The sequence below is a fragment of the Anolis sagrei genome, chromosome 8 (genome assembly GCF_037176765.1).
Source record: "Anolis sagrei isolate rAnoSag1 chromosome 8, rAnoSag1.mat, whole genome shotgun sequence".
NCBI classification, from domain to species: domain Eukaryota; kingdom Metazoa; phylum Chordata; class Lepidosauria; order Squamata; family Dactyloidae; genus Anolis; species Anolis sagrei.
The window spans coordinates 4,105,001-4,127,829 of record NC_090028.1 but is presented as its reverse complement, the minus strand read 5'-3'; the positions used below and the strand labels follow the sequence as shown (position 1 = coordinate 4,127,829).

General features: G+C 45.6%; 1 protein-coding gene across 1 annotated transcript in view; it reads left to right on the top strand.

Moving 5' to 3' along the window:
- Positions 1-22,026, top strand: part of GLG1 (golgi glycoprotein 1) — a 167,676-nt gene extending 145,650 nt beyond the window's left edge. Inside the window, exons 20-27 of the mRNA XM_060788388.2 lie at positions 3,609-3,732; positions 5,330-5,472; positions 9,935-10,036; positions 10,141-10,248; positions 14,480-14,600; positions 15,895-16,001; positions 17,640-17,803; positions 21,551-22,026. Coding sequence (XP_060644371.2) covers positions 3,609-3,732; positions 5,330-5,472; positions 9,935-10,036; positions 10,141-10,248; positions 14,480-14,600; positions 15,895-16,001; positions 17,640-17,803; positions 21,551-21,581 — 900 coding nt within the window. The 3' untranslated portion in view covers positions 21,582-22,026. The remainder of the gene's footprint in view (positions 1-3,608; positions 3,733-5,329; positions 5,473-9,934; positions 10,037-10,140; positions 10,249-14,479; positions 14,601-15,894; positions 16,002-17,639; positions 17,804-21,550) is intronic.
- The last annotated feature ends 803 nt before the right edge of the window (positions 22,027-22,829 follow it).

Here is a 22,829-nt window from a genome sequence, read left to right as displayed (position 1 = left end):
TGACCTCCAGCTGGAGTGCACAAGGGCCAGTGCTTCCCAGTTCTCAGTGTCTATGCCACAATTTTTAAGGTTGGCTTTGAGCCCATCTTTCAATCTCTTTTCCCTGTCCACCAACATTTCATTTTCCGTTCTTGAGTTCAGAGTAGAGCAACTGTTTTGGGAGATGGTTGTCGGGCATCTGGACAACATGGCCAGTCCAGCGGAGTTGATGGTGAAGGACCATCGCTTCAATGCTGGTGGTCTTTGCTTCTTCCAGCACGCTGACATTTGTCCGTTTGTCTTCCCAAGAGATTTGCAGGATATTCTAGAGGCAATGCTGATGGAATCGTTTCAGGAGTTGCATGTGATTTTTGTAAATAGTCCATGTCTCGCAGGCGTAAAGCAGGGTTGGGAGGATAATAGCTTTATAAATAAGCACCTTGGTCTCCCTACAGATGTCCCGGTCCTCAAACACTCTGTGCTTCATTCGGAAGAATGCTGCACTCGCATAGCTCAGGCAGTGTTGCATTTCAGTGTCAATGTTGACTTTTGTGGAGAGGTGGCTGCTAAGGGAGCAGAAATGGTCAACATTTTCTAATGTTACACCATTAAGCTGTATTTCTGGCTTTGGGGAGGGATTGGCTGGTGACAGTTGGAACAGCACTTGGTTTATTGTAAAATGTATTGGAAGAGCACTTTGGTTTATTGTAAAAGTGTATAAAAAGCATATAAAAATCAGGAATAAGAGAGGAAGATATATAGTCCAAAAAAGGTTTAGCAACAGGTGATAACCAACCAACAATCCAAATGTCTCAGAAAGTTCCAAAGGCTACCAAGTCGAGGAAGAGCCAGGAATCACATTCCATAATCATAAATCCATAATGAAGAAGGTTTGACTAATATAACTTGAGCAAGAGTACATTAACAGGAACGTATAAAACTTCTAAGATATATAAAATCCAAAATCAAAGCTTGACTTGAACCCCAAGAACAAGAGAACTCAGGCTTAGCTTCTCACCCTAACGCAGCATTGCCTGAACTGACCTTAAGGTAAACAACTTGTTGTTTAATAGACACCCATGAAATCATTCTGTTTCCCATGAATTTCCTTCCCAACTTTCCCACATAATCTGAATGATGCAATCTATTTTCAGCTCTGATAGGTAAACAAAGACTTTTATTGATCTCCATACTACCGGTGGGTTCTCATGGGAACCCTCCTTATCACTTAGCTCTTCACTCGATTTCTTATCTGCTGTTGCTGCTTCTGACTCCCTGAATGCCCTTGAGGCCCTACACTTTCCGAGCCAGTTTTCTCACAGAGAGAACCATCATTTCCCAGACTTGAGAGCTCATCACTTTGTGCCACAGGAAAGCGCACAATCCTCTCTAAATCATCAGTTGAACCATCAGCCTCTTGTGGCTGATCTAGAACATGGGACATGATACAGGCTTGATTGGGATAGAGGTACAACGGAGAGATGGTTGAAGTTCAGGGTTAGGGTTAGGGTTTCATGGGACATAGATTACTTAAACTTAATAACAACACGTGTTTTAGTGGATTTTAACTGGGAAATTTTTTATACTCTCTATAATTAATTCTGTTTTAATGTTTGCATATCTGTATATTTTAAATTGTATGCTAATGCTTTTATGTTAAGCTGCTTTGAGTCCCCTTTAGGAGAAATAAAGCTGGGTATAAATAATAATAATAATAATAATAATAATAATAATAATAATACCCAGCCCCAGCAGACAAGAGTTCTTTGTCCCACCCTGGTCATTCCACAGATATATAAACCCTTTTTCCTAGTTCCAACAGACCTCACTACCTCTGAGGATGCTTGCCATAGATGCAGGCGAAACGTCAGGAGAGAATGCCTCTAGACCATGGCCATATAGCCCGACAAAACCTACAACAACCCAATAATAATAATAATAATAATAATAATTTGTTGTTATTATTATTATTATTATTATTATTATTATTATTATTATTATTATTTAAAGGTAGAATGAATAATAATAATAATAATAATAATAATAATAATAATAATAATCTTTATACCCTGCCACCATCTCCTCAAAGGGGACTTGGGGCGGCTTACATGAGGCCAAGCCTGATAATACTGAAATAATAATATTGAAATATAATAATGAAAGGCCAGTGTGAGCCCTGCTTACTTAACCCTTACTTAACCCTCTGCCCTGTTTTGGATCCATTGGTTTTCTAAGCTTTTTCCAGTTTCTATTTTAACGTTTATATATTTATTAGATTTTAAATTACATTGTGTTGGTATTCTTGTGAGCCACTTTGGCTCTCTTTTCTTAAAGAGATAGTAAGAATAAAGTGGGGTAATAATAATAATAATAATAATAATAATAATAATAATGAGATGATAATAATAAAGTGGGATACTAATAATAATAAAAACAACAACACTATGTAACAAAATTTGAATATTTTGTTCCTGGTTTCATTGTGCAATCTGTATTTTGAAAGTAGTAGTTCTACTCCAGGAACTTTGTTTTTGTGGCTGCCAAAAACTAGGTTGCAATTGGTTGTGACTCAATGAGATATTCATTGAAAAACTAGAGCAAAACATGGTATGATCATTTATTATTTATTTACAGTATTTATATTCCGCCCTTCTCACCCCACAGGGGACTCAGGGCGAATTACAATGGCCACATATATGGCAAACATTCAATGCCAAAGACACACAACAGATACAGACAGACGTCAGAGGCTATTTAACTTTTTCTGGCCGCCAGGGGAGCTGTCGCTTTCATCGTCCATCTGTGACACTGATGAAGTACTTCCGCATTCCCCGCATGCTTTGCTGGAGTGCTTTGCTGGAGTCTTTTTTATGGCCTCCTAAATTAGTTAAATTAGCCTCCCCACACATAGGTGGTACCTAGTTTTCCTACTTGACAGATGCAACTGTCTTTTGGGTTGCAAAGGTTGATAACAAGCTACGCAATTGGTTGGAAGCTCACTCCGACCTGGGCTGTCTTCGAACTCATGACCTTTTGGTCAGAAGTAATCTTAATGCAGCTGACACTCAGACAGCTGCGCCACAATCCCGGTGAACTGCTAGGTTGGCAGGAGCTAGGGCTGACAGATGAGAGCTCACCCATCTCATGGATTTGAACTGCCAACCTTTAGGTCAGCAGTTCAGCCAACTTTCAGGTCAGCGGTTCAGTAGCACAAGGGTTTAACCAGCAAATATGACATGACTTCTGCTTAATTTTTCTTAGCATTTACCATCAAACTGCAACTTTGACATTCATCAAAAAAGATGCCCTGGATGCCGCTCATATATAGCAGGATGTCCCTCAAAAGCAAAGTTTTGGCAGTTTAATAAACTTTTCCCATGCTTTTATGGTATAACTAATTAGGAAATGACATGTAGAACCCAGGAACAAAAAATATGTTACTTAGAATAATAATAATAATAATAATAATAATAATAATATATTTCCACCTGAGTCATCATCCCATATCCATGCCACACAATGGAACAATGCAATCTTGTCTGACTTTGCCTTTCTTCCTTTTCCCAGAATACAGCGAATCCTGGCCAAGCTTTTACTGAACCATAGCTTTTCTCTCTCTCTTTTGGCAGAGATTTTGCCCCGAGGCCGATGCAAAGAACATGCTGCAGTGCTTGAAACAGAACAAGAACAGTGAAGTGATGGATCCCAAGTGCAAGCAAATGATCACCAAGCGCCAGATTACTCAGAACACAGGTAACTGTGGCCTCCTTCCTAGGCTTGTGACGGGGCAGGGAGGGAAGAGTGGGCTGTCCTTCCAAATGTTTTGGGTCTCCTTTGAGAGAGATAAAGCAGGGTATAAATCGTCAGCCATAGCAGAGCACCTGATGAACCAACCTAGACACAGAATACTATTTGAGAACACAGAAATGCTGGACCACTCTCACAACCACCATGTCAGACTACACAAAGAAGCCATTGACATCCACAAGAAGCATGTGGACAATTTCAACAGATAGGAGGAAACCATGAAAATGAACAAAATCTGACTACCAGTATTAAAAAAACTCTAAAATTAAATATAATTAAATAAAGAACAACACTCAAACGCAGGGAAACTCCAGACAAGAAACAATCAGGGACAGTTAATCACCTCTCAACAAAGGATTCTCCCAGACAGGAAGAAGCCACACCTTGAAACTGTCAGGCCATTAAAATGCTAATCAAGGTGGCCAATTAAAACATTCACACCTAGCTCCAACAGACAAGAATTCTCTCTCCCAGCCACAGATATATAAACCTCATTTTTCTAGTTTTCAATGGACTTCACACCCTCTGAGGATGCCTGCCATAGATGCAGGCGAAACGTCAGGAGAGAATGCTTCCAGAACATGGCCATACAGCCTGAAAAACCTACAACAACCCAGGGGTATAAATAAATATAGCAACAACAACAACAATAATATAATCATTATTTATTTATTGACTTACTTACTATATTTCTATACCGTCCCTCTCAGCCCGCAGGCGACTTGGGGCGTTTTGCAATTGGTGCCAAGACCATAAATTACAATTTCAATACAATAAAAACAATCAGATAATAAAACCACAACAAGATCAATAAAAACATAAACAGTAGGGTCTCCTATTAAAACATTGTCCAGTCATCATTCAACCATTCCATTTTCCTATGTCTGTTATACTGTATTTGAAAGTGCCTGCTCAGAGAGCCTAGTCTTGACTCTTTCGACATGTTAAAAGGGAGGGGGCCGATCTGATATCCTTAGGGAGGGCGTTCCATAGCCGAGGGGCCACCACTGAGAAGGCCCTGTCTCTCGTCCCCGCCAGCCATACTTGTGACGAAGGCAGGACCGAGAGCAGGGCCTCCCCAGATGATCTTAAAGTCCTGGGTGGAATCTTGTTTCCTGTGGTTCGAATCCATTGCTCCATTCTCTCCTAGTCTCCAGAGCCATACGATCTGTCTATCCAGCGCAATGCAGGAATCATACAATACTGTTGACTTCACGATTATGTGAACAACATAATTAAACATCGAGATAAAACAAGATGCTATTAAAATACATGTAGCAAATATACACAGGTAAAAATACTGATTAAAATGTTGGTTAAAATTCACAAGCTAAAATGGACTGGACAGACAAAGAGTCCTTCCAATTTAGCTGCAACAAATGCTATCAGACTAAAAAAAACTCAGTTGTGCCTGATTGGTGAAAGCTGTGACATTCTGCAAACAGGTCAGTTGGTCCTTCCTTCCTTCCTTCCTTCCTTCCTTCCTTCCTTCCTTCCTGTAGCTGACCTGGAACTCTGACAACTCCTTTCCTCTCCCTGGCAGATTACCGCCTGAACCCGGTCCTCCGGAAGGCCTGCAAAGCGGACATCCCCAAATTCTGCCAGAGCATCCTGAGCAAAGCCAAGGACGATTCGGAGCTGGAGGGACAGGTCATCTCCTGCCTGAAGCTGAAATACGCAGACCTGGTGAGTGAGCGAGACCTCTTGCAAGTTGGGTTTCTTCTCCTGTCTGATCTGTCTTTTTTATTGTCTCACGTGCAATTATATCTTATTTGTTAGGTACATTTGCTTATTTAAAAACACATTACAAAAAATAGGGGGTGGTTGAGGGTTTGAAAGGGAATCATAGCATTTTGAAAATTTGCTTTGAGATGAGAGAATTTTGAGTTAAGAGCTCGGTTACTGAACAAATTAGACTCTTAACTCAAGATATCAAGGTGTATTATTAACTTTATGACCGCATTCCCATTTACGAACCCATATGATCTCTTCGATCTTCCGGAGAGGCTCTTCTCTGTGGTGGCCCCTCGACTCTGGAACTCACTTCCCAATGACATCAGGCATTCCCCATCTCTGGCAGTCTTTAGGAGGAGCTTGAAAACATGGTTATTCCAGTGTGCCTTCCCAGAATAATGAACCCTTAGCACTATGTCCTCTAAAGCACCTTATACTGATTTAGGATTGTTTGTATGTCCCCACCAACGCCCCACCTCCCTATCTTGTTCATGCCCAGCATTATTTTAAATTTTAATTACATTCAGCCCAGCCATAGATTTTAAATGTGTGTTGTGCATGTTTATGCTGTTATTGTTGAGATTTATTTTAATTGCTTTGTATTGTTGTTGTTATTGCTCGTTTTGATGTATTGTGGGCTCGGCCTTATGTAAGCCGCACTGAGTCCCTTGGGGAGATGGTAGCGGGGTACAAATAAAGTATTATTATTGTTATTATCGCCATCTTGAAGCCAGGCAAAGACCGCAATGACCCAAAAAGCTACAGACCAATCTCCCTGTTGTGCCACCTCTACAAAGTTCTGGAGAGACTTATTTTGCATAGAATTATGGAAAAAATAGACCCATGTCTGATCCCACAGCAAGCTGGCTTCAGGAAAGGCAAAAGCTGCACATCGCAAGTGCTGAACCTCACTCAGCACATAGAAGATGGCTTTGAAAGGCAGCAGATCACAGGAGCTGTCTTCATAGACCTCTCAGCAGCCTATGAGACTGTGAACCACCGCCTCCTCCTGAGAAAAATGTATAATATCACAAAGGACGACCACCTCACCCGCCTCATAGGAAACCTGCTACAAAACAGGAGCTTTTTTGTTGAGTTCCAGGGCCAGAGAAGCAGATGGCGGAAAGAGAAGAGCGGCCTGCCTCAGGGGAGCGTGCTTGCTCCATCCATGTTCAACATCTACACAAATGACCACTGCCAGAAGGGACAGAGAGCTTCATCTATGCTGATGATCGTGCCATTACTGCTCAAGCAGGGAGCTTTGAGACGGTAGAACAGAAGCTCTCCAAAGCTCTAGGTGCTCTTACTGCCTACTACAGCAAAAACCAGCTGATCCCTAACCCATCTAAAACACAGACATGTGCCTTTCATCTCAAGAACAGAGACGCATCCCGAGCTCTGAAGATCACCTGGGAAGGAATCCCACTGGAGCATTGCAGCGCACCCAAATACCTGGGAGTCACTCTGGACCATGCTCTTACCTACAAGAAGCACTGCCTGAACATCAAGCAAAAAGTGGGTGCTAGAAACAATATCATACGAAGGCTGACTGGCACAACCTGGGGATCACAACCAGATACAGTGAAGACATCTGCCCTTGCGCTGTGCTACTCTGCTGCTGAGTATGCATGCCCAGTGTGGAACACATCTCACCACACTAAAACAGTGGATGTGGCTCTTAATGAGACATGCCGCATTATCACGGGGTGTCTGCGCCCCACACCACTGGAGAAATTACACTGCTTAGCCGGTATTGCACCACCTGACATCCGCTGGGAAGTAGCAGCCAATAGTGAAAGGACCAAGGCAGAGACATCTCCAGCTCATCCCCTGTTTGGGTATCAGCCAGTACGCCAACGACTTAAATCTAGACATAATTTTCTAAGATCTACAGAGACACTCGCTGGAACACCTCAGCAAGCGAGAGTCCAAAAGTGGCAGGCTCAAACCCAGCACCTCAACCAATGGCTGATACCAAATGAGAGACTCCCTCCTGGGCACACAGAAGACTGGGCGACTTGGAAGGCGCTGAACGGACTGCGCTCTGGCACCACGAGATGCAGAGCCAACCTTCAGAAATGGGGTCACAAAGTGGAATCCTCGACATGCGAGTGTGGAGAAGAGCAAACCACTGACCACCTGCTGCAATGCAACCTTAGCCCTGCCACATGCACAAGGGAGGACCTTCTTGCGGCCACACCAGAGGCACTCCAAGGGGACAGATACTGGTCAAAGGACATTTAACCAACTACCAAACTCACAAGTTGTGTATTTTTCGGTTTGTTTGCTTTGCTCTGTTAGAAATGTAACATAATAAACTGGTTGATGTGACACGACAAATACATACATACATACATACATACATACATAAATAAATTATTATTATTATTATTATTCTCTCGCTCCTGCCCGCACCACAAGTGCGACTTGCGGGGATGAGAGAGAGGGCCTTCTCTGTGGTGGCCCCCCAGCTCTGGAACTCACTTCCCAGAGATACTAGACCAGCCCCTACACTGGCAATCTTCAGGAGGATTCTGAAACCTGGTTATTCCAATGTGCCTTTAGTGATTGAATGTGAGATACTCCCTGACCAAAAACTTTGCACAAAATGATCTCAGTAGCACTTTATCTTATGGTTCGTGCAATTAAATCCTTCCTCATCCCCGGATCCTCCTCCCGATGTTTGACCTTGTCCTATCCCCCAGTGTTTTAAAATTTTATCCCGAATTTGGCCCCTCCCAGCGAAATTCTTTGTGTTTTAATGTCTGATTTTATATTGCTGTGTCGCTAATGATAATTGGTTTTGCATTTCATGTTTTTTAATTTTTTGGTTTTATTATTATTATTTTTTTGTGTTATATTGTTGTGTGTTGTACTGATGGGCATGGCCTCATGTAAGCTGCACCGAGTCCCTCTGGGGGAGATGGAGCGGGGTATAAATAAATTTATTTACTTTACTTGTATACCGCAGTTTCTCAGCCTAACAGGCGACTCAACGCGGTTTACAACAAGGATAAGATCAATCAACGATATACAATTTAAAACCATTAGAGCACAATATAGAATATTGACACAACAATAACAACACAATGCATCTCATAACTAGAGTCGTGATCCAATTTCGTCGTCCATATTTCCGTTCCTGTAATCGTCACATTCATTGCACTGATTAACCAAATGCCCTTTCAAACATCCAAGTTTTTAATCTCCTTCGGAACACCATTAGCGAGGGGGCTGATCTTACCTCCATGGGAAGGGCGTTCCACAGCCGAGGGGCCACCACAGAAAAGGCCCTGTCTCTCGTCCCCGCCAGCCGCATCTGTGAAGCAGGCGGGATCGAGAGCAGGGCCTCCCCAGAAGATCTTGGGGTCCTGGCGGGCTGATAGGCAGAGATACGTTCGGATAGGTAAAGGCCAACGCCAGCACTTTGAATTGAGCCCGGTAGCAAATCGGCAGCCAGTGGAGCTGGTGCAGCAGAGGAGTGGTATGCTCCCTGCGCTCCGCTCCTGTTAGTATCATGGCTGCCGAGCGTTGGACTAGTTGGAGCTTCTGAGCCGTCTTCAAAGGCAACCCCACGTAGAGAGCGTTGCAGTAGTCTAGACGGGATGTAACCAGAGCGTGGACTACCGTGGCCAAGTCAGACTTCCCAAGGTACGGGCGCAGTTGGCGCACAAGCTTTAACTGTGCAAATGCTCCCCTGGTCACCGCCGAAACCTGAGGTTCCAGGCTCAGCGATGAGTCCAGGATCACACCCAAACTGCGAACCTGCATCTTCAGGGGGAGTGCGACCCCATCCAACACAGGCTGTAACCCTCTGCCCTGTTCGGCCTTGCGACTAACCAGGAGGACCTCTGTCTTGTCTGGATTGAGTTTCAATTTGTTCGCCCTCATCCAGACCGTCACAGCGGCCAAGCACCGGTTCAGGACCTCGACAGCCTCCTTAGTAGCGGGTGGAAAGGAGTGACAGAGTTACAGGAGTGATAAAGTTATTGTTATTATTATTATTATTATTATTATTATTATTATCATCCTCATCATCATCATCATCACTGTATAGAAAAGCCAGAGCCTGTGTGAGGCTGCTTGTGCATCAGATATAGAAATGTGGGATCCCAGTGGCCTACATTGACCATTGGGATTCCCTGATGTCATCATTCAGTTCTGGGGGGAGACACCCTACAGAGGTGACTGCAGTGTGTGTGTGTGTGTGTGTGTGTGTAGAGACGCAGGTTCGCAGCTTGGGAGTTCTGCTGGGCCTGAAACCCCAGGTCTCGGCGGTGGCCAGGGGAGCATTCGCACAATTAAACTTGTGCGCCAGCTGTGGGAAGAAGCACCATTACAGGCAAGCAAGGGATTAATCTTTTCCTTAGTGTTAACCTGGCAGGACTCTTTCCTGTTCTTGTCCCCTCGACAGCGCCTCTCTCCCGACTGCGAAGACCAGATCCGCGTGATCATTGAGGAGTCAGCCTTGGACTATCGGTTAGACCCTCAGCTGCAGATGCACTGCTCAGATGAGGTAGGAGCACCTTTAGCATCAATATCTTCCAGATATAGATATAGACTGGAGGGTTGTTGCTCCAAAGGCAAGGAGAAACCCCAATATTGTTTATGTCTCAACAGATCTCCAGCTTGTGCGCAGAGGAAGCAGCCGCCCAGGAGCAGACGGGGCAGGTGGAAGAGTGCCTCAAAGTCAACCTGCTGAAAATTAAAGCAGACATGTGCAAAAAGGTAAAGAAACAAGGTGTTTAACACATTTGCAAGGGTAGCCGTCTTGAACATAGAGCAGTCACCCAGAGTATATCAAACAAGGGCAAACTTCAGCCCTCCCTCCAGGTGTTTTGGACTTCAGGTCCCACCATTCCTAACAGTGTACCGGCAGCTGGATTGGCAACTGGTGCATCTAGGAATGAATATTTGTTGTTCATTCGTTCAGTCGTTTCCAACTTTTCGTGGCCTCCTGGACCAGTCCATGCCAGAGCTCCCTGTCAGCCGTCACCACCCCCAGCTCCTCCAAGGTCAATCCAGTCACTTCAAGGATGCCTTCCATCCATCTTGCCCTTGATCGGCCCCTCTTCCTTTTTCCTTCCACTTTCCCCAGCATCATTGTCTTCTCTAGGCTTTGCTGTCTCCTCATGATGTGGCCAAAGGACTTCAGCTTTCCCTCTAGTCTCCTTCCCTCCAATGAGCAGCCGGGCTTTATTTCCTGGAGGATGGACTGGTTGGATCTTCTCGTGCTCCAAGGCACTCTCAGAACTTTCCTCCAACACCACAGCTCAAAAACATCTCTTCTTTCACTCAGCCTTCCCTATGGTCCTGCTCTCACATCTGTAGGTGACTACGGGGAATACCATGGCTTTGACTATGAGGATCTTCGTTGCCAGTGTGATGTCTCTACTCTTTTGTCAGCTCACAGCAGCCAGGTTCAATGATGACACAAGACCTCCTTCCGTTATCAACAAAGAACTTTACTGTTAGATGCATAGACAAAGGAAAAGCCGAGATTGTCCAGCCACGGCTGGCAACCCCTTATATACACACCCAATCATTTGAAGTGTGGATTCCCGCTGAACCCAAAACGCCGCGTAAAGCTTCCCGCCACCAGGCAACTGCCTCCCCCCAAGGTCACCAGCTGCACGGTCCTTATCAGGGCGAAGCGTCAGGACTCTAGTTTTCGGCGCCAAAGCCCAGCCTCCGGAAACTGGATCCTGACACTCTTTACTATTTTGTCGAGACTGGACATTGCTCTCCTCCCAAGAAGGAAGCGTCTCCTGATTTCCTGGCCACAGTCTGCGTCTGCACTCATCTTTGCACCTAGAAATACAAACCCTGTCATGGCCTCCACATTTTCTCCCTCTGTTTTCCAGTTGTCAATCATTCTTGTTGCCATAATCTTGGTTTTTTTGACGTTTAGCTGCAACCCAGCTTTTGCGCTTTCTTCTTTCACCTTGATGAGAAGGCTCCTCAGCTCCTCCTCGCTTTTAGCCATCAAAGTGGTATCATCTGCATATCTGAGATTGTTAATGTTTCTTCCAGCCATTTTCACCCCAGCCTTGCATTTGTCAAGCCCCGCACATCGCATGATGTGTTCTGCATACAAGTTAAAAAGGTTGGGGGAGAGGAGACAACCCTGCCGTACGCCTTTCCCAGTCTTGAACCCGTCTCTTTTTCCGCGGTCAGTTCTGACTGTTGCTACTTGGTCCTGATACAGATTCCTCAGGAGAGAGACAAGGGGGCTTGGGATGCCCAGACCAAATTAATATATTACAACTATATTGGAATAACTGCCTGGCAATTAGTTTGTGGACTGCCTTGGTGCTAGTGTTTTTAACTGTGTTATCGATTTATTTGTTGCTTTATTTAATTTCTTAGTATTATTATTTCTTCCCTTCATTTCTCTATGAATTGAGGTTGAAAAACTTGAGCAAAATGCAATGCCAGATGTCTCGCAAAAACAAAGTTTTGGTATTTAATACACTTTTCCCATGTTTTTATGATAGAACCAAGTGTTGTTGTTTATTCGTTCAGTCACTTCCGCATCTTAGTGACCTCTTGTAAGACTGTGGGATCTATATAGCAATATTAAATAACCACTCACAAGCCGTTTTTGCTTTGAAATGGATATATTGCTTGTATCTCTGCAGCACAGAAAGATACTACTGACTTTTTCCCACCACCACTTCCTTTTATACACCTTTCCTGCTCATCTCCCTCTCTTCTCAGTTTCCTTATTAGAGCTTGTTGCTTCACAAGTTCCAATACAAGGTTTCCAGCACCCTCTCCTGGCTTCAAAATGTCACAGAGAGAGAATTGATTCAGCCAGGATGATTCAGTCAGGATGTCACGGAGGGAATTTGTGATGTCTTCATGCCGTCAGAAATTGACTCCTGACACCTCTTGGACCAGGCCAGAGTTCCCTGTTGGCCGTGGCCACCCCCAGCTCCTTCAAGGTCAAGCCAGTCCCTTCAAAGATGCCATCCACCGATCTTGCCCTTGGTTGGCTCCTCTTCCTTTTTTCTTCCTTTTCCTCAGCATCATTCTCTCCTCCAAGCTTTCCTGACTTCTCATTCTGTGGCCAAAGGACTTCATCTTTGCTTCTCCTATCCTTCCCTCCAATGAGCAGCTGTCCTCAGGCTGTAACCTTGGCAGCCATAAATGGCATCAACATCATTTTTAGTGGCTGAAGTTGAATCAGTTGAAAACCAACTTTTGAATGCCCTGAAAGATCTCTCCGGCTACTGCAAAGAGAACCACCTGAAGCCTAACCCTGCCAAGACACAAGTGTGTACTTTCCACCTACGGAAGCCTGAAGCCAACAGGAAACTGAAAGTTACCTGGGAAGGCCATGAGCTCGAACACTGTTCCCACCCTAAATATCTCAGCGTCACCTTAGATTGAACAGTAACATTTAGGAAACACTTATGAATACCAAGCATAAAGTAGCTGCACGCAATAACATCCTGCAGAAACTTACTAATAGTGTATGGCAAGGGACCCTCAAACTTTTTAGACAGAGGACCAGGTTATAGTCCCTCGAAACTGTTGGAGGGCCAGATTATAATTTGGAAAAAAATGAATGAATTCCTATGCACACTGCAAATAACTTCTTTTAGCAAATATAAACTTACTAGCTGTGCCCTGCCACACGTTGCTGTGGCCTATTAGTAAAACTTATCAAAGTTGAGGTAGATATCTGGACTATTATGAAAGGGAGGTCCCTACCTATTCCTTCCCCCTTTTCCTCCCCCTTTCTCTCCTTTCTTCCTTCTCTACCTCTTTCTTTCTTTCACTACTTGGTTTCATCCTTCTCTCTTTCCTTCATTCCCTCCCCCTTTCTTCCTTTGCCTTTCTTCCCTCCCTGTTTGCTTCCTTTTTTCTCTTTTTATTTCCTTTTATTTCACCACCATCATAACAATAACAATAATGCAATGCATTGCCTCTGGGACCTGACACCTCTCCCATTCCCCCTAAAAGGGTCTCATAGAAATAATAGCATAATAATAATAATAGAAATAACAACCTTTACCCGCCACGTGTTGCTGTGGCCAACCTTCCCTCTTTCTCTCCTTCTTTCCGTGTGTGTGTGCGACGGCGGGGGGAGTGATGGAGCGTGGGGTTGTGTGTGTGTGTGCGGCGGCAGGGGGAGTGGGGTTGCGTGTGTGTGTGCGGCAGCGGGGGGAGTGATGGAGCGTGGGGTTGCGTGTGTGTGTGTGGCGGCGGGGGGAGTGATGGAGCATGGGGTTGTGTGTGTGTGTGCGGCGGCAGGGGGAGTGGGGTTGCGTGTGTGTGTGCGGCAGCGGGGGGAGTGATGGAGCGTGGGGTTGCGTGTGTGTGTGTGGCGGCGGGGGGAGTGATGGAGCGTGGGGTTGTGTGTGTGTGTGCGGCGGCAGGGGGAGTGGGGTTGCGTGTGTGTGTGCGGCAGCGGGGGGAGTGATGGAGCGTGGGGTTGCGTGTGTGTGTGTGGCGGCGGGGGGAGTGATGGAGCATGGGGTTGCGTGTGTGTGCAGCGGCGGGGGGAGTGATGGAGCGTGGGGTTGTGTGTGTGCGTGCGGCAGGCGGTGTGTGTGTGCGGGAAGCGGCACGGTGGGGCTTGGAGTGGCCATGGCTTCCGCAAAAGGAACGTTGGCCGGAAGGCTGTGTGCGCGCGCCAGGGAACTTGCGACTGGGCGCCAATGCGCATGCTCATTTGTTTTGCCGTTTTGTGAGTGTGCTGTTGTGTTGTTTTTCATTTTGAGTAGATATGTTTGTACCTTGTGGGTTGTGTTATGGGCATGGGAATTTTGGTTAAGTTTTGTTGGGGGGTTTTAGAGTTTTGCTGTCCGGTTGAACCAACCTAACAGATTTATATATATAGATTATAATTTCACTGCAAAGTGTGGGCCTGCTTTTGGCTGATGTAGCTTTTGGAGGAGGTGAATTATATCATGGTCTTCATAGTTCTGTGGTGTCTTTTGCTCCCCAGGAGGTGCTGAACATGTTGAAAGAGAGCAAAGCGGACATCTTTGTCGACCCCGTCCTCCATACGGCCTGTGCCCTGGACATCAAGCACCATTGCGCGGCCATCCCGCCTGGACGGGGGAGACGTAAGTCTTGCGTTACTTGTGGGGCCCAAGAAACACTTGGAACCTACCAAGGCTGGTCCTGAATGCCTCTTAGACACCTGGGCACAAGTGCAGACCAAGCATTTTGCTACGCGCATGTTTTCTGCAACATTTCAGGGTGATTGTGTATGTTTTGTTGCCAAGGGGAAGAGCATATTTATTTCCCCCCAAATAATCCACTTTTCTTTGTGTTTTGTTTGTTTGTTTGCTTGTTTTTAATGCAATACAATTGTTTTGGTTCACTCCTGCCACTATAAATAAATAAAGAAATCCGCTTTTCTGATTATTCTGCAAATGGCTCAATCAGTCAGGCAAATATACAAGTGTCTGTATTGACTTGAGTCTAACACGACATTGAATCTAATGCACACCCCAATTTTCAAAACCCAGAAACCAAAATAAAGTATTTTTTTGACAAATGTAATGCACAGCTACAAAAAAGGGCATTGTGTTGTAGAAGGCTTTCATGGCTGGAATCACTGGGTTGCTGTGGCTTTTTCGGGCTGTGTGGCCATCTTCCAGTAGCATTCTCTCCTGGCGTTTCGCCTGCATTTATGGCAGGCATCCGTATAGGTTGTGCCTGCCATTGATGCAAACGAATAGTCAGGAGAGAATGCTACTGGAACATGGCCATCCATGGCAACCTGAAAAGTACACTTTTTGTCATTTGGCCAAAAAAAAAGGTGCACATTCCAATGGCTGCCTGCTTAGAATTCCTTCTTTAGAACACCAAAACTTCCAACAGTGGAAAAGAAAACCTTGGGGAGCATCTATTCTGTAGAATGAATCCACTTTAATTGCCTTGGTTCAATGCTTTGGAGTCCTGGGGGATGTAGTTTAGGATTGTGGTGGCTGCCAAGAGAATGCTGATGCCTCACCAAACTACAAATCCCAGGATTGCATAGCATTGAGTCAGACACTGCAGACACACCTGCTTATCCCTCAGTTCTTGTGGGTTTTTTTGGGCTATAGGGCCATGTTCTAGAGGCATTTCTCCTGACGTTTCGTCTGCATCTATGGCAAGCATCCAGATGGCATTGGATGCTTGCCATAGATGCAGGCGAAACGTCAGGAGAAATGCCTCTAGAACATGGCCCTATAGCCCGAAAAAACCCACAAGAACTGAGTGATTCCGGCCATGAAAGCCTTCGACAATACACCTGCTTATATTGAACTACAGTTTTTGCTGAGTCCTTGGATCCATTTAACCCCTTTAGTGCTTGACTCACATTTTTGTAATTAGAAATGCCTATTTAATTTTCAATATTTCTGGCAGAGATGTCCTGTTTGATGGAGGCCCTGGAGGACAAGCGTGTGCGGCTACAGCCGGAGTGTAAGAAGCGCCTTAACGACCGGATTGAAATGTGGAGCTATGCCGCCAAGGTGAGCGTGACGCGGCCTGCTTTATCCTTCTCTAAGGTTAAAGATATGGGAACTGGAGTGGGGGGGGGGGGCATATTGCTGGCCGCTACTTCCTGATAGATATCAGGTGGTGCAGTACCGGCTAAACTGTGATAAAGCAGATTGGATTACTGTAATGCACTCTATGTGGGGCTGCCCTTGAAGACGGCTCGGAAGTTTCAATTGGTTCAACGGGTGGCAGCCAGGTTACTAACTGAAGCGACTTACAGGGAGCGGTCAACCCCCCTGTTTAAGGAGCTCCACTGGCTGCCGTTCATTTTCCGGTCCCAATTCAAGGTGCAGGTTCTTACCTACAAAGTAGTGAAATTCTTCTCATATAGGTATTATATTTATCCACTTTTCACAAAGTATACTCATAACATATTAAGTGGTATAACTCATGTTCCGGTCTGTATTGGTGGCCCAATACTATGTATGTATATGTATGTATTTTGATATTCTATTTTATATTTTTAAAGTGAATATTGTATTTTAAATATGTTGTAAACCGCAATGAGTCGCCGCACAGGCTGAGATATTAGCGGTATACAAGTGTACCAAATAAATAAATAAATAATTTTACTCCAAACTTGCTAAGATTCTCAAGTATAACTAAGGCTTCAAATTAGGTTAATAATGCATACTTAACATAAAGCTGTGCATATAGGTAACCCTTATTCTACTGCATATTATAGATATCTGTGTGTTTAGTTCTTACCTACAAAGCCCTGAACGGTTTGGGACCTGCCTACCTGCATGACCGCATTTCTGTGTACGAACCCACACTATCTCTTCGTTCATCTGGAGAGGCCCTACTCTCAATCCCACTTCCTTCGGAGGCACGATTGTTGGGGACGAGGGAGAGGGCCTTCTCTATGGTGGCTCCCCGACTCTGGAACTCACTCCCCAAGGATATCAGACAAGCCCCCACATTGGCAGTCTGTATATCTGTGGAATGACCAGGGTGGGACAAAGGACCTAGCTCCAGCAGACAAAAGTCCTTTGTCCCACCCTGGTCATTCCACAGATATATAAACCCATTTTTCCTACTTCCAACAAACCTCACAACCTCTGAGGATGCTTGCCATAGAACAAAATCTGGCTACCAGTATTAAAAAACTCAAAAATTACAGCAGCAAAACAACAGAGGGGAAACAAACAGGCACATGAAATCACTCTCAACAAAAGATTCCCCCCAGGCACTTCCAAGCCATTGAATGCTAATCAAGGTGTTCAGCTGAAACATTCACAGCTAGCCCCAGCAGACAAAAGTCCTTTGTCTCACCCTGGTCATTCCACAGATTTATAAACCCATTGTCCTATTTCCAACAGACCTCACAACCTCTGAGGATGCTTGCCATAGATGTAGGTGAAACGTCAGGAGAAAATGCCTCTAGAACATGGCCATATAGCCTGGAAAAACCTGCAACAACCCAAAGAGTTTAGTCTTTCCAGGAAATTGCTTTGCTTGGAAGCCTAGCTGAAGCATTCTGCACTTCAAGGACAGCCCCGTGGAGAGTGCATTGCAATATCCCGGCTCAAATGTCCTTGTGTCTGCTTGGTAGGGATGCCTTCCTTTTTGCTTTGGCTCAGGGCCGGCTTGCCTCTCCTCCCTCCTAGGTTGCTCCCGCGGAAGGCTTTTCGGACCTCGCCATGCAAGTGATGACCTCCCCCTCCAAGAACTACATCCTGTCAGTGATCAGCGTGGGCATCTGCGTCCTCTTCCTCATCGGCCTGATGTGTGGGCGCATCACCAAGCGAGTGACACGAGAGCTGAAGGACAGGTAGAGCCTGCTTTGGTCGCCGCCGCCGTGGAGGGAAGCGGATTGATGGAAGGAAGGAAGGCCCTGCCCGTCGTTGCCCCGTTTGTACAGCCCTCCTCTGTATAGTCTCCCGGCCCACCTCCGCCAGCCCTCCTCTCCGGAGAGCCATGCGAGCGAAGGCGACGAAGAGCGGCGCGTGCCAGCGGGGTTCCCGTCTCATCCACGGCGCCTCACCCTCGGGACGCGTTGGCACGCAGCTTCGTGACCCCATCGTTAGCGACTGTCGTTTGCCTGCCTGTAGACACGTCTTTCTCTCTCTCTCTCTCTTCTCTCTCTCTCTTCTCTCGTACTCTTGGAACTGCCTTCTCTCCAAACCAGACTGACAACCTGCAGCTCGAGGAGTAAATTTTTAAAAAGATCGCTTCCAGGCGTAGTAGTGTTGGGCAGCGGGCTTTGCGTGTGTGTGTGTGTCGGGGGGAAAGCGTTTTGTGCGGTTGGGCAAAAGGGATGGATGGGAAGGGTCTCTCGCCCGCCTTGCTTTGGACATTGGCTCGACAACCATCCCCAATTGTTAGAACCAGTTTGCAAAAAGTTGCCTCTGGAATCCATCATTCTGTCGCCGTCGTTCTGTTTGTGTGTCTTCTTTTTTCCTTCCTTCCTTCTTTCTTTTTTGAGCTTCTTCCTCCATTTTTATTTTGCCAAAAAGGGCCTTTTGTAGTTTCATCTTTGGGATTCATAAAGCCAAGTGCTTATATAGGTTCCCTTTGCAGGAAAAGGAGAAATAGTAGGCGGTGTGTGGCGAGTAAGTCATTTGGGACTTTGGGCACCCTGGGAAAGTTTGGAAAGTTACATCAAGTTATGTGCTAATTACTAAGCAAAATTATCCCTGACACAACAAGGGTGTGTATTTAATATTAAGAGCTGGAGGGAGAGTTCTGGCCTTTTTAGAATACCGTTCAAGGGATTGTGAGTATTTGGGGAGGACAGCACGAAATGGCAAGGAGAGAAAGAATGAGTACAAAGTCTTTGCAAAAATCACACACCTTTGTTTTGAGTACGGGCTCACTCTTAACCTGACTGGGTGGCACTGGGAGAACAGGAAGAAAACACAGGTAATATAGCACCGGAGGTATTATTGGTGTGTATAGCTGGGAACCTATTGAACTAACAGTTAAGGCATGGTTGCCCCTGCGAGTTGGAGAAGCAAAGCTTCAGAGCAATCCCCACATCCCCCAACTCTCTCTGCAATTGACAGCTTCGCATTCTTTTTGTCAAAGCCTTTCTGGAAAGGGACCACCTCTCTGTGACGGGGGACGACAGGGACAGACCGTCTTGCGTCCCAGTACTGTGAATATTTCCTGCTGCTCTTGAAAACGTTGCTCAAAGATGCAAAGATTTTAGCTTCAGGATGCCTGGAACTGTGTCTTGTTTTCATCCGACCGGGAAGGGAGCAATGCAGTGTCATGTTTTTATATATATAGCTCGGTAGATGGCAAACTGGGAAGGTTTGTGCATGGCTTTGGATGACCGCTGGGCCAAGGGCATGTGAACAGGAACCCGGCCGAGTCGACCTGCCTTTGCTTCTGTTTATTGACCACCTGAATATTGTTGGAATGAAGTGAATCATGAACCCAAAGCCTCCATCTCCCCTATTCCTGGTACTATTAAATCCCCCAAAAAATCAGTTGTGCCATCATCTCCCCAAAGGGTATCTTGGTATCTTTCCAGGGCTCTTAGTCTCTCCTTTTTAGCAGGATCTCTCCTCCCAAGATCCTGGCCTAGACTCTGGTGGCTGTGATCCTGCCTTTTCTGCAAACACATCTGCAGTGCACCCCAAAACACAGACCAAGAGGGGGATGTTCTTACTCTACTGAAAAAGCCTGGGGAGGGACTATCAATTTGCAAAGTATTTGGAGACTTAGGGAGGCAGCGTAGGGACAGACCGGGTCCAGAACTCTGCAGTCTATCAGGAGGAAAACAGTGTTGTAGAAGCTTAGTGTCCCCTGTGAGAAAAGATGCTGGACAAGGAGGAGATCACCCTGTTAAGAGGCACGAGGAGTCTTTGTCCAACCACAATTGCCTTCCCTTGCTCTGGGAGTGAATATCGCATTGGTCATAAGAATTATATTGAGCACAGGTGGCTGCTTTCGGGTCTCCTGGGATTCTTTTGCAGCTACACCTTTGTACGCATCCTCAAGGTAGAGCTTCATTTGTGTTCCTTGGATGCTATCCATGCTCAAGAGAGAGCTCTAGCTTTTCCAAGAAGTGTGAGTGCACTATGAGGGCCTGGTAGTAGAGATACTTGCACTGCATCACCTAAGATTCTTTTGCAACTACACTTTTGTATGCATCCTCAAGGTAAAGCTTCGTTTGTGTTCTTCGGATGCTACCCATGCTTGAGAGAGAGCTCTAGCTTTTCCAAGAAGCGTGAGTGCACTATGAGGGCCTGGTAGTAGAGATACTTACACTGCATCACCTAAGATTGTTTTGCAACTACACCTTTGTATGCATCCTCAAGGTAAAGCTTCGTTTGTGTTCCTCGGATGCTACCCATGCTTGAGAGAGAGCTCTAGCTTTTCCAAGAAGTGTGAGTGCACTATGAGGGCCCTGTAGTAGACATACTTGCACTGCATCACCTAAGATTCTTTTGCAACTACACCTTTGTACGCATCCTCAAGGTAAAGCTTTGTTTGTGTTCCTTGGATGCTATCAATGCTCGAGAGAGCGCTCTAGCTTCTCCAAGAAGTATGAGTGCACTATGAGGTCCCGGTAGCAGAGATACTTGCACTGCATCACCTTTGTACGCATCCTCAAGGTAGAGCTTCATTTGTGTTCCTTGGATGGTGTTCCATGCTCGAGAAAAAGCTTAAATTTTCCAAGAAGTGTAAGTGCACTATGAGTAGTAGAGATACTTGCACTGCATCACCTAAGATTGTTTTGCAACTACACCTTTGTACGCATCCTAAAGGTAAAGCTTTGAGTTCGGATGCTATCCATGCTCAAGAGAGAGCTCTGTCTTTTCCAAGAAGTGTGAGTGCACTGTGAGGGCCCTGTAGTAGAGATACTTGCACTGCATTGAGTTTTCCTGCCTCCTTAGGGTAAGACACAAGAAACTGCTCTTGCTTTGAGGAGTCAGAAAAGGTTGAGCACTCAATTGAGATGCTTGGGAAGCAATCACAAAGTACGAGCTACCATCTGCCGTGCTTCTGTTTTGCTTTGGTTCTTCTCTTTGAAGAACCCATCGTGCTTTTGGCTTTCGTTATTTCGCTCCGGCATCCTGGTGCCGAGCGTTGGAATTGCTCCTTCCAGAAAGAAGGAACCCTTTGACTTTTTTAAAGAATGGGAACGATGGGATGCTTTGGAGATGCGCACCATGGGATAGTTGGAGCTCTGCATGAAGAAGTGGTGCTTTGACCCTTTGGAGAGTTAGTATCTCCCCTTTGAGACGTTTCACAGCATCGGAGGCGCAGTGCCTTCTCTTAGCAGCCGCTTTCCCCCTAAATCCTCCCATCTATGCGCTCTTCTTTCATGCGCTCCAATGGCGCATCACTAAGATAACAGAGGAGGATCATGTTAATAGAAGAAGGGTCATATTTAGGAAGCAGAGGTTTATTTTCTTGCCATATCCGCTCACTCTGCGGGACCAGCATTTTGTTGCCGCCGTCGCTGGTGGACTGCTTTTGGCTACTCGATCCCAGTTTGGCCAGCTGACCTTTCTCCGTTTCCATCGCGTTCCGGAGCTCATAACTGTGATTTTTCCCATTGCAGATTGACCAAGACTGGCGCGTTTTGGGAATGAGGGATGTGCCGCACGTGTGCCAGAGAGAGGGCCCTCCTGCAGCAACGAGAGAGACAGCAAATGGTTACCTGACCATTAAAACGGGCATGGGCAAACTTCGGCCCTCCAGGTGTTCTGGACTTCAACTCCCACAATTCCTAACAGCCTACCGGCTGTTAGGAATTGTGGGAGTTGAAGTCCAGAACACCTGGAGGGCCGAAGTTTGCCATACCTGTTTTAAAGCAAACATAACATTAACAAGAAGGTCTTCTTCTTTTTGTAAATTGATTCCCCCCTCCTTCCCTTCTTTTTCTGTGTACAAAAAAAATACTTGGCCATCCTTTGTTTTTACCATGTCCATGCTGTGTAATTTTGGAACTGTTACTGATAACTGAACATAATGTGCATTTTTTTCTTTCTGTACAGATGAACTGGGAGAATTTAATAAAAAAGAGTCTGCAGGTTCCGACTTGTTTGGCTTGATTCTCTGGCCGCGGCCGGCACTCCGAATCTGTCGTACTCCTCTGGCTTAAAACTCCAGTCGGGTGAAATCAGCAAGTCGTTTATGTAGGGATATATGTAGCCAAAGCAGTCAAAAGTAAATCCACAATAAAAGTAATCCAGTTTAGTCCATCAGATACAAAGGAAGACAGAAACAAAGAGTCAAAGGAACTCCATGAAACTAGGAACTTGAATCCCTGAGCAATACAGAGCATATCCCATCGGCAAAAACATAGTATTGTCAAAGGCTTTCATGGCCGGAATCACTGGGTTGTCGTAGGTTTTTTGGGCTATATGGCCATGTTCTAGAGGCATTCTCTCCAGATGTTTCACCTGCATCTATGGCAGTGTTTCCCAACCTGGGGGTCTGGACCCCTGGAAGGGTCGCGAGGGGGTGTCAGAGGGGTCGCCAAAGACCATCAGAAAAATACAGTATTTTCTGTTGGTCATGGGGGTTCTGTGTGGGAAGTTTGGCCCAATTCAATCATTGGTAGGGTTCAGAATGCTCTTTGATGGGAGGTGAACTATAAATTCCCAAATGTCTGTTTCCCCCAAACTTCACCAGTGTTCTCATTTGGGCATACTGGGAATTCGTGCCAAGTTTGGTCCAGAGCTATCATTGTTTGAGTCCACAGTGCTCTCTGGATGTAGGTGAACTACAACTACAACACTCAAGGTCAATGCCCACCAAACCAGTATTCCAGTATTTTCTGTTGGTCATGGGAGTTCTGTGTGCCAAGTTTGGTTCAATTCCATCATTAGTGGAGT